Consider the following 12224-nt stretch of genomic DNA (forward strand, 5'->3'; position numbering starts at 1 on the left):
CCTACACTCCAGCCTGGGCAACAGAGTAAGATGCCCTCCCTAAAAAAATATATGAAACAAAACCAAAAAAAAGCTTTTACACATCATGGTATCTGACCAGTCTAGTAAGTTAGCAACAGGAAAGTGAATTCTACAAAACACGGAGATTGCTCACACGTACAGAAATACATGCACATGATTCTAGATACATCACGAATACATAAAGTCTACAACAAGACGTACACATTGAGCAACAGGTATCAGATGTACTGAGACAGAAGTCACCTGTTTAAACTGCACAAATCCATGCTTTTTAACATATTCGCAGAGTTCTACAACTATCACCACCAGCATTTTAGAACATTTTGTCCCCCCAGCAGTCACTCTCCGTATTCTCCCGAGTCCCCCACCCCGGCCCTGGCAACACGAACCTCCTTTGTGTGGCTACTGCTTTATCTATTCTGGATCATTCATATACATGGAGTCACACAACATGAGGCTTTTTGTGGATGGCCTTTTCTACTCGACATGGTATTTTCAGGGTTCATCTGCACTGGGCGAGCGTCAGGCTCTCGTTCCTTTGCATGAACGAGAAGGCGGAGTAACGCCCCATTATGTGGACGGATCACACTTTCTTCACCACCCATCAGCTGATGAGCCAGATGGTTGTTTTGATTTTGTTCCAGTGAAAGGTTCTGCGTTTTAGTTGACTCTGAACAAAGTCAACTCCCTGCCCCAGCCATGAAGTTCCCTTCCTCCTGCAGGAGGGAACTTACAGGCCTCCCCACTCACCTTCTCCTCCGCAGACCTGAGCACGCTGGAGACCGCCTCCACCGCCAGCTCCAGGGGCTGCTGCCGCGGGTCCTCCTCAAAGGACAGGAAAGGCGGGCCCTGGAACAGAGGGGCAGCATGAGGAGGGGCATGCACAGGAGGGGCTGCATCTTTTAAATCACATATCTGTGTAAAGTTCCAAAAGATCAAGCAACTGCACAAATACATCTTCCTGTTAACTCTGTGCTTCTAAATAGCAGCAATGGTTAAAATATCAGGAGGTTTGCACCTCCAAGGAGCAGCTGGGGATGGCTGTGCTCAGTGGGGAGGGTTCAGTTATGGGAGAAGGCGGGGAAAGGGCAGAAACCCAGGAACGAACCTGAAGATGCCACAGGAAGGCAGTGAAAGGTGTTTTGAATCCTCCTGCTGACAGCGTAAGGGAAAAAACACAGACACTCAGGGTAGAGCCGCTTCCTGCACATCAGTGGATCTGGGGGTCTAGCAGGACGCCTAGCCCAGCACAAAACCGAGGGCTCTGGGCTGTGTCCTCCCCGACTCCTAGGGACAGTCCTCTGTTCCGGTCTAGAAGTCACCATTCCCCGTTGTGTGTGGTTGCTGTGGCACGGTTACTTAGGGTGCCCCCCCATTCTCCTCTCCCTGGGATCTGAGAGGATGGACAAGATTCCTTAGCTAGAAATGCGTGTGCTTAGTGGCTGCCCACCGAGCAGACCCCTAGGCCCCTACTTCACAGCCCTCTGGAGCCACCTGGCCCTGAGGTTCACTTTGCCGTTGGCTCTGCATGTCCCCCCAGCCTCCTTCCAGGAAACTCGGTCAGCTCATGTCTGTTCTGGTTCTTGCAATTAAAAATCTCCAGGCAAGGCCGGGTGTGGTGGCTCACACCTGTAATTCCAGTACTTTGGGAGGCCAAGGCCGGCAGTCTGAGACCAGCCTGGACAATATGGCAAAACCCTGTCGCTACCAAAAATACAAAAGTTAGCCGGATGTGGTGGCACACACGTGTAATCCCAGCTACTCAGGAACCTGAGGCACGAGAATCACTTGCCCCCAGGAGGCGGAGGTTGTATTCAGCTAAGATCATCCCCAAGACAGGGTCTCAAAAAGAAAAAAAAATCCAAACAAGAGATGTGCAGTTAGATGAACAGGACCACTCACTCATCACAAAGAAACCAGGGCTCCGTGGCCGGCCAAGTCCTGTCCTCTCAAAACCAAGCCCTTCAGAAGCCAAGCGCGGATGCCAAAAACACAACCCTGGATCAAAACTCTCCTTGAACTCTGTTCCTGACGTTCTGTAGAAAGCACGTCATGTTTAAGTAAGCTCTGACTGGGTGGTTAAAACCATGCAGCCCCACACGCTTCCATCGATCCCATCTCCACGTGGTGAGCTAGGTCCAGGCTGACCGAGGCTGCAGGGGAAGTGGTGTGAAACCGTGCCCCGGAGACTCCACCCAGCATGGTGCGAGTGAGCGAGCAATGAGGTTACGCTGTGACTATTTCTCGAGAATTCCCAATGACCATGAGTAAACCTAAAAGACGGAACATTTTGATTTATACACTTCCAACCTCACCCTGTTCTTGCACTATCTACCTCATCCCCGAAAAGTCAGCAGAGAATTAAATGTACTGCTGCAGACGGATGAAATCACGGTTTCAGGACTGCTCTCCTGGCGCTCTCTCTGGTGGGAGTTGTTTGGGTGGGACCTGCTGGCCAGGGTCACGCTGTGAGCTTGGCGATGAGACAGTTCTGTGCACCAGGCCCTCTGGCCTGAGAGAACAGAACCCAGCACAGAGGCCAGTGCCAGGCAGGGAACCATGAGGAGGCAACACGCCAGCGCTTGGAGGATGGAGTGGAGAAACAATGTACTCTCTGCAGTAGCCTAAAGACACAATGCTGCCTTACACCAGCCTGGGCGCAGACTCATGCTCCCCTGGGCAGCAGATGTAGTGTTTACCCTCTTCCCTTACTACCTTCTGAATTCAAACCTGGAAAAGAGTTTGCTGGGAATCTTAAGGTCAAGGGGTGGTCTCCCAAGGAAAATAAGTTATTAAGGGAGAATGCTTTTCCTTTCCTGATCTGCCTAGTCCTTGAGTTTCAGGAGCAGGGCATACTTGCCTGCCACACAACCACAAATACGGGAATCTCTGCATCTCTGCTGCTGTGTCAATGCTGAGAGAACCCTCATTCCAGAAGCCCTTCCGCTTAGACTAAAGGAAGATTTAATGTCCACAAGGAAAAAGAAACACACAAGAATTGCCAGGAAAACACTGAAAAAGGAAAACAGGGTGACTGTACCCACGGAATAAATATCCACGAGTCCACAGTGAGCTGAACGATCAGATCAGTATCTCACTGGAGGAGAAATGATGGTTCTCTCTTGCAGGAGAATTCCAAATAATAAAGACAGGAAGGAAGAGGAAACAAAGTCACCATCAGGCGAGCTGCAGCTAAGTCACCACTGCAGACAGGACATGTTGATGGCTGGAAAACCAGTGAGGAAGTCTGAGGCACAGTGGGATCCATACAGGCGCAAAGTATCTCCCCACACCACCTGTTAACTATAGCAGGAAAGGTATAAGGAGGTGACATGGTGTGGCTCTGCGTCTCCGCCCAGATCTCAGGTAGAACTGTAATCCCCAGGGTTGCCAGAGTGGCCTGGTGGGAAGAGAGTGGATCACGGCAGGGGGAGTTCTCCTGAATGGTTTAGCACCATTCCCGTTTGGTCCTACACAGTGAGTGAGTTCTCATGAGATCTCATGAGATTGTTTAAAAGCGTATGGCACCTCCCGCCTTTTTCTCCCCCTCCTGCTCTGGACCATATAAAATAAACCTGCTCCCTCTTCACCTTGCACCAATCACGGCGGGATCACGTAAGTTTCCTGGGGCCTCCCCAGAGGCAGAGTCTGCCATGCTTCCTTACAGCCTACAGAGCCATCGGCCAACTGAACCTCTTTTCTCAGAAGCGACCCCGTCTCAGGCATTACTTTCTGGCAATGCGAGAATGGACTAATACAGGAGGAGACAAAAAATACATGAGGACGACCCCGGCAGAACTCAACCAAGTCACCACGCCCAGCATCCACTGCAACGAGACACGCTGACATCACAAGCCCCATCCACGGTGCATGCCACTTCTGTGGTTTGTAGAACCTCCCTCCAACCATATGAAAACACCAGACAAACGGAAGGACAGTCAGCAAAATAATGATCAATGGTCTTCAGTTATCAAGGTCATAAAAAGCAAAGAAAGACGGAGAAACCCTGGCAGACTCAGGTGATGAAGTCGCTCAACGCTGCAGGAACCCTTAACAGGACCCTGGAATGATAAAAGGAGACAGGCGGAAAACTGCCGAAATGCAAAGAAGGCCTTTGGTTCAGTTGTTAGGCGTTGTGACAATGTTAATCTCTTGAACTGTTACGTTAATCTTGCTGTGTTACGAATCATAGTAACATGGTACCAATGTTGATTTCTTGGTTCTGATCACTGAGCTGTGGTTATGCAAGACTGAGTGAGGAATATATGAAAACTGAATTATTTTTTTCAACTTTTCTGTGAAAGCAGCTCAAAATAAAGTTTAAAAAAGACTTTAAAGAGAGCAGCCCACCTTTATTGACTCACTATGTGCCAGGCGTTCTGTTAATGCCTCACGCAGATCTGATCTCACCTCCAGGAGAGTAGGTTTCGTTTCTGGATGGAACCCAAAGTTATCCCTTCTACAGATGCAGAGGCTCTCCCAGGATCGCACAGCGGGGAGAGCAGAGCCGGAGCAGGAAGCAAACCCGCACCCAGCTCCAGAGCTTCCCCACGGGCTAAAGAACCCTCCCTCCTCGGCAACCTAGCAGGAGGCCTCGGGAGTGGAAGTTAGCTTTGGCTGAATTTTAGCTGATGTGAACACCACGCCCACACCTTCCCGAATTCCTGTCTTGTTGGGAGAATGGGTGAGTGCAAGGAACAAGCTGAACTGGCGCCTCTTCCTGGGTTTTGCATTGAGGACTTGCAAACTCACCAGAGCCTCCCTTAATGTTGAGTCTTTAGAAGTGAAAATCAAAGCACATTAAACAGCTTGTATTGCCCAGGCCTGGCTGGCTCCCAAGACAGAAGCCTGAGTCCAGATGGGGTAATGGGCATCACCACTGTTTCTCCCAGCCAGGGACCCATCAATTCACCGCACTGCGCCCAGGGCCTGCCCAGAGCCGGCTTTGTGCGGGGCACTGGGTCTGGCTCTGCCCAGACAGTCCTGGCTCACCCCCAGCTCACAATGCCGGGAGCTGACCAGGGCGTAAGTTACTCTGGCGGGTTGGGAGGAGGGCAGGGCAGGGAGCATCCTGGCTGAAGGGGAGGATCAGGGACCTCTGAGCTGAGACCCAAGAGATTTAGAGAAGTTAAATAAACAGAAAAGAGATAAGCATTGTAAAGAAAAGGAATGACCTGCCGGAAGGCACCATGCAGGAAAGGTCCCTGGACACTGGAGCAACAGAAGGGTCCCCGGTGGAGGGTGCCGGGTTTATAGCCCCAAAGAGGTGCACAGAGGGAAGGGCATCCCCCAGCAGCGGTCACAGTTCTGCCAACTGGCTTCCTACATCATGGCCACTGTCATTGGTCAAGGAGTTTGGACTCTGAGAGCAGGACCGGAATGTCATTACAAAGACTCTGAAGTCTGGTGGCCACTTTGTTTACTTTTTAAATACAGAAACTCCTATTCAAGTCAGTGCTATTAATAACACGTTCCAAGTTCACATGGCATCTTTTTTTTTTTCCACAAAGACCACAAATTGTTTAATAGTCTTGAACATCTGCATTTAGAACATTCCTCTAAAGAAATTCTGGGCTGAAGAACTAAAGAAATAAACAGCATTGGGACCCTCCTAGTCCAGGGCCTCATCCCACTCAGGTGGGCCAATGCTAGATAAGCCCAGATTCAGGCCACAGAACACGGGCCTCACTTCAGGATGGGACTGCCCACACGTGGTCTAGACGGCCTCAGCCTCGGGAGGAGCGCTGTGCAGCCCACGGCTGGGGGCCCCTGCTGCAAGCATGCTGCTCCCAGAGTCAGGAGACTGTGCAGCAGCAGTCAGGGAAACTCCCCAGCGGGTGTCGGGGTGTAACTGATTATCATGGACCACTTTGTAAATGTTGATGTAATCGCAGGGGAGCAAAAGGAAAATCTCAGCTGGTCCTTTCTGTTCTCTGTGACCAAAGAGCCATCTCATTAGTGGGAATGAGGTGTCTGCCACACCAGACCAGGTGTAGGCAAGAGTCAATGCTAAAACCACCGCTTTCAAGTGGTGCTGGGTGAAGGAGGAACTCTGATGGACAGCAGGTGCACACTAGCAGCTTCTCACCGATGATTCTCAGTCCATGGGACACCCTCATGTGCCCCCAAGCCTATTCAGGCAGATGTAGGGGCAGGCATGGGTGCTGCTAAGCTCTCTGGGCGAGACTCTGGTGATCCCTGTACACCTGGCGTCTACCTGGCCAGTTGGCACATCAGCAATGGTTTCCCCTGACATCAGTGCAAATCACTGTCACATATAATTTAGAACCCTTTCTGGAGTGAGGGTGGGAACCTGAGGTCCCTGCAACATGGGAGCTGTGCTGCTGCAGTGGTCATCAGAGAGCAGGAGAGTCCTCTGAGAGCACAGGGACTCCTCCGGAGCTGACCAGTCCTTGGATCCCAGGAGGCGTGAGCCACTGTTTGGGATAACACATTAGCAACTCGACTCTCTGAGCCCTTCTTGCTGGCTCTCATTTAAAGGAAATATTTGGGTCTCCAAGTTGAAACTGCTTCCCACAAAGGAACAGGCTGCAGCCACGGATGGGCAGACCTCGGCAAATTCCTCCAGCTCATGGGCCTCACAGTCTCCCCTTCTAGAGAAGGAAGGGGCTTCGACCAGGAGAGTTTTTAGGGTTTCTTTCCATCTTATAATACAAAGCTGGGGTAAAACCTGGAATGGGAGGAGTTATCGTTCCGCTGGATAGAAAACTCCACTTTTCACAGAGAATGCTGGATGTGATTAAGTTATTACCAGGGTTCTCTCAATCCCTAAGTGACAGGCCAAGAACTGGTATCCTCCCTGGGTAGGACGGAGTGACATGAGGACAAGGCAGAGGCAGGAGGGGGAGCACTAAGCTGTGGCTCTCTGGCGCGGGGCGGGCGGGAGAGAGCAGGCTTGGAGTGTCAGCCCTAATCGGGGATTAGTAGGAATCGAGGTGGGGGAGGGCAACGAGAAGCTCCTGCCAGAGTCAGGGCAGCCACGAATGCACACAGCAGCCCCTGCTCTCCCACATTGCCATCACTGTCACCACAGTGATGGCCCAGGATGCTGGGAAGGTATGTGACAACTGCCAGAGTCAGGGCAGCCTGGAATGCAAATACCACCACCTGCTCACCCACAGTGCCATCACCGACACATAGCAGCAATGGCTCAGGATGCTGCGAAGGTGTGTGACCTTCATTCACAGGAGCCCAGTCACCCAGATCCTATCTGCCCGCACAACCTTCCATTTCAATGCAAATAAAACAGCATTCCCAGGCATCAGGGCTGCGTCCCCGCCCCCAGAAAGTAAGCAACACCAACAACTCATGTCCCAGAACTGATGGACTATGTCCCTGGGCTGGGACACTACTACCTCTTCCGGGCAGGAGGTCAGGAGAGACTGGAGTCTGAAACTGCAGTGTGTGGCCCGCAGTAGAGGGGGAACAGAGGAAGCGCAAACACGCCGAGACCCTCTCTCCTCTCTCTGAACCCAAACCCTCCCTGCTTGCACACAAAAACTCAGGTAAAAAGTTTTCATCCAAAACTTTCAAATATTTCCTTCAGTGTTCTCAGACTGACTTGACCAGCCCAAGACAGATGCCACAGCGAGGATGTCCTCTCCTCCACCTCTCGCACTTCAGGCATATGGAAGGATCTTCTCCAAGGTGATCATATTTTCTGAGGCTAGTGAATAGATGTCAGGAAAAGAACCATCCCAAATATACAGGAGGTAGGGTCCCTGCCTCTGAGCCTGAAACTCCAAAGTCAGAAGCAGAACTTACAAGTCATTCCCCAACACTCGCCTGCCTCCTACAAAGGACAGAAATGAGATTGGTACCCAATCATGCCACCAGCCTGCAGAGGACACAGCCTCAGAAGCCAGGCCTTGACACCAGGTCAGTCAGGGGTCGGTGATGGCAGCTTCCTGTTGAAATACCTGTATTTTCTCCTGGATGTGAGGTCAACAGGGCTAGAGGGCTCGCAAAGAGACAGCTGGTTTCCCTGAGAAGCTGCACAGCGCTGGACAGCTGAGGCACAGATTCTGGGCACAAGGACAAAAGTCAGCCGACTGCCCCTGAAGCCTTTTTCATCCAAAAGGTACAGTCATTTATTTTCTTTTTCAAGAGTTCAGAACAAGGTCTCCTGATGCGCTGGCTGTATGCTGACATTCAAAGCTTTTTTGTTTTTAACTCCGTGGCCATGTGTTCCAAGGCCATGGCACAAAGACCAGGCACAGGGTGGCCCACCGTGGAATATTCTCAAGGTTGCTGGGTCCGAACATTCAAAATTAGCAATTTTGCTATTTCTACAGCGAATGGCCACTGAGCTGCACACACAGGTGCAGGAAACTCTGCCCTGGAACATGCCGAGCAGTGGCCAAGACTAGGGGCCTCCCCAGACCCACCCAGGCTCCAACCCCTCCTGTGAAATGCCCAAGGACAGTAGAAGCCAGAGCTTGGCATTAAAGTAAGGTGTCTTCAAAGCAAAACAAGTCACCAAGTAATGAGCGGCTATGAAACACCCACAGGACCGTGAGGCCCTTCGCCTGCAGGCCAGCGCCACTGCGGGCACACGCCAGCTCTGTCGCCCACAGGCTGTGTGGCCTTGGGCAGGCTGCTGCCCTCTCCAGGCCTCGGTTTCCTCATCTGTAAACAGTCGTAACACCCATGTCATAGGAGTTTTGAGGACCCAGAGATGGCAGACGCACCGAAAGCCCCGGTAGGATGTCTGCCCAGTGGCTGGCCTCCAGCAAATGATCAGGATTTTTATATACCAAGAAACGCAAGGCTTTGGAGATAAATTCTTGGTGAAATTCAGCTCTGTGAGAGGAGGAAGCACATTGGGGTCAGAGCTATTCACGCATCAGGTGCAAGCTCAGTACGTGTCCTATCGGGCACGGGAATTGGCCCCGGGACTCCAGGCAGGGCAGGTACCAGCTGGCACGGTACCGATGGTCCCTCCAGCCGTCAGCCTGTCCCCCACGGAGCCCAGGGCCTGGCGCACCTGACGTCTGAGGAATAAAATCCATCAGTTTGGTCTCCCGTTAAGGGTCCTCGCTCCCCCAGTCTCTCTCCTAACTCTCATGGATGCTCTGCGCTGCAGGGAGGACTCACTTCGCCTCGGTCAGGGGCTGCAGCGACGCCTCCAGGAGAGAGCTCTGTCCGGCCCACCCTCCCCGGCCTCGGCCACCCCCGGCCCGCAGTCCCGGAAACTCACCCCTTTCCTCTCGGCCTCCTCGTTCAGGGCGGTCACCCAGGCCGCCTGCCACTGGCTCCTCCAGCTGCCCAGCGTCAGGATCCAGGACAGCAGCGCGTCGGACCCCGGGCGCGGCCCCTCGCCAGGCTCCAGAGCCCGCCGCCGGGGCTGGGGTCGCGCCCTGGCCAGCGCCCACTGCGCCAGGTACAGGCCCACCGTGGCCAGGGCCGCGACGAAGAGCGACACCAGCGCGAGCCACTGCACCTCCCCGAGCCACGAGCCCAGCCGGGCCAAGGCCATGGCGCATCCCCCGCCCGCCTCGCCCCAACTTCCCCGGCAGCCCCGGCCGCGGGCGGCGGGCTCAGGATACGCGCTGGCGGCTGCCGCGGCGCGCGGGGGGCGTGGAGGGGGTGCGGCGGGGCCGGAGCCCGGCAAGGAGCGCGGCCCGGGGCCTCGGGGCGGGGCGGAAACGCGCGGCGGCCCGGGTGGGCGCAAGCCCCGCACACCTGCGGAACAAGGGCGCGAGCGGACCCCGCGGCCGGCGCCCCCGAGTCGGCGTCTGGGAAGTTCCCGGGCCGCGGCCGGGCGCGCTTCCTCCTGCGCGCCGCCCTGGGCGTCCCGCCCGCGGCCCAGCGGTGGCCGGAGGAGGCTCGGGCCGCGGGGCGGGGCGGGGCGGGGGCGGGGCGGGGGCGGGGCCCGAGGGAGGGGGCGCTGCCGGGCCTGTGGTCCCGCCCTCCCGCCACCGCCCCGCCCCCTTAAAGGCCCCGCGGCCCCGGCCCCCCACGTGCGCGCGCCTCCCGCCCCTCTGGATCCACCCGCCTGACCCCGGCGGCTGCTGTGCGGGTACCAGTGCGTGTGTGTGCACTCGTGTGACGCTGCGTGAGCACGGCGCGCAGTTAGGGTGATTTCGAGGACTGCCGTTTGCTGGTCAGCAACAGAGGCTCCGGGCTCAGTCCTCGGAAAGTCCCTGGAAATCCGTGTCTGCCCTTGGAGCCGGGGCTGGGCCTGCCGTAGGGGCTGTGCTGCCCAGAGGCAAGGAGGGGTTCAGCACCAGGCCCAGGCCCTGCCCTCTGTATGTCTGTCATTCATTCAGTGTGGGGGAGGGTGCAGGGGTGCATGTGGTGGGATGTGTTGTGAGGTTGTGAGTGTGGTGTGTGTGTATGTGTGTGGTGTATCAGTGTGGTGCATGTAGTATGGTGTGTGTGTTTGTGTCTGTGTGTGTGTGAGAGAGACTCCTGTTCCCTCCTCTTGCAGAGTGGACGCGGTCCTTAGGGAGTGCCATAGAAACACACTAACCTGAGATTCTCCGGGTCTAATACACGACTAAACCATGACAGCGTGATTTAATTGTGTTTTCTGCCGCTGTATTAAAAGGACTTGACCTTGAAAGGAATTAGATGGACTGAGCCTTTGGCCCTCTCTTCCCTAGCCAGGGCTCTGCGGTAGGCCCTTTGGTTGATATATCAGTGGGGATTGTGGCCCTGAACCCGTGGGCCTGGATTTTCTTCAGGAAAGAGGAAGGACTCGAACAGCAGCTGCACAGAGAGCCTTTGTAGGGAACAGATTAGGAAGCTGGCAGGGAGGTGAGATCAGACGGGATTGCCCAGGTGAGCTTGGGATGGGCCCTTGCAAGCCAAAGTGGACATAAGAATGCGCCTGTCAGCTTCCTGCGAGTGACCCATCTGTTACACGCTAGCGCTCGTCTGCTGCACTCTCTTAAGGGTGGGAGGAACTGCTCTTCTTTTTTTCTATTTTGTGTTATTTTAGGCAGAAACAAAGAAATCCCTTCTTATTTGGCAGAAAAGTCTAATTATTTCCTGACCTGTGGCTAGACTGTGCAGTTGGAGAATTCTAGTCCTGCCGGTCCCCTTGCCAGAATAACCGGGATGCGGAAACCAAGGGCCCAGGGTCCCCGTGCTATGTGTGTGCAGGCCGCCTGTGGCTATGAGGGCAGTGAGGAAAGCCTGTCCTGTGTGACCAGTGGAACCAGTCTCATTCCTTCAGGTCTCATGCCTGCTCACTCATCCCACTCGCTTTATTTAGAGGCTTGTAACAAACTGTAAACTAACCACCACCCCTACTTGGGAATTTGTCACACTTCCGTCTTTTCTTTTGAGTCTCGCTCTGTCCCCCAGGCTGGAGTGCAGTGGCGCAATCTCAGTTGACTGCAGCCTCTACATCCCAGGTTTGAGCAGTTCTCCTGCCTCAGCCTCCCAAGTAGATGAGACTACAGGCGTCCTCCACCACCACGCCCAGCTAATTTTTGTATTTTGGTAGAGATAGGGTTTCACCATGTTGGCCAGGCTGGTCTTGAACTCCTGACCTCAGGTGATCCGCCCACCTTGGCCTCCCAAAGGCCTGGGATGACAAGTGTGAGCCACAGCTCCTGGCCCTGTCAAGTGTTTTCAAAGAATTCCAACCTATAGATACTGAATTACTTATGTAGAGAAGCAAACTGAGGGAAAATAAGGAATGATGATGCCAGCCTGCAGGACAATGCGGTTGGCCAGGAATGATGCCAGCCTGCAGGACAATGTGGTTGGCCAAAGCATGCACGCGGAACAGAAACATCTTCTACACCTATGAGAAAGATCAGGCTCCCTTTGCCCAGGCTCCCAGCCCTACACATCCAGCAGCTCCTGGGCCCCTTCTCCCACGGCAGAAGACACTGGAGGGCTGGGTTCTCCGAGAGCACAGCGTTCTCCCTCCCTCCCCACCAGGTGACGTTTCTTGCTCCCAGCACCTCTCTCTCCACCCCATCTCCCTTTGACCCAAGGAGTGAGACTGCAAGTGTGCCCAGAGAGGGCTCTGTCGCCACCAAAACCCTCAAACGGGTCTCCATCACTCTGTGGCAGTTTGCTATTCTTAGCTGCTCATAAAGGAGAAGCAGGGTGGCTGTGGCTCCTCCTATGTGCTCACCTTGAGCTCCCAGCTCCCAGCTGTTTAGCGCAAGCCAAGCCTGCTTCCCATCAACCTGCCTGGCCCACTGGGAGCCTTGGACCAG

At 54.3% G+C, this 12224-nt stretch overlaps 1 protein-coding gene across 3 annotated transcripts in view; it reads right to left on the reverse strand.

Moving 5' to 3' along the window:
- Window positions 1-9840, reverse strand: part of C2CD2 (C2 calcium dependent domain containing 2) — a 64999-nt gene extending 55159 nt beyond the window's left edge. For all 3 annotated transcript variants that reach the window (XM_035283359.3, XM_054249091.2, XM_035283360.3), the window contains exons 1-2: window positions 9242-9840; window positions 772-870 (exon numbers count right to left, since the gene is read on the reverse strand). In XM_035283359.3, coding sequence (XP_035139250.3) covers window positions 772-870; window positions 9242-9520 — 378 coding nt within the window. In that variant the 5' untranslated portion in view covers window positions 9521-9840. The remainder of the gene's footprint in view (window positions 1-771; window positions 871-9241) is intronic.
- Window positions 9841-12224: the final 2384 nt, after the last annotated feature.

This window comes from Callithrix jacchus, chromosome 21 (genome assembly GCF_049354715.1).
Source record: "Callithrix jacchus isolate 240 chromosome 21, calJac240_pri, whole genome shotgun sequence".
NCBI classification, from domain to species: domain Eukaryota; kingdom Metazoa; phylum Chordata; class Mammalia; order Primates; family Cebidae; genus Callithrix; species Callithrix jacchus.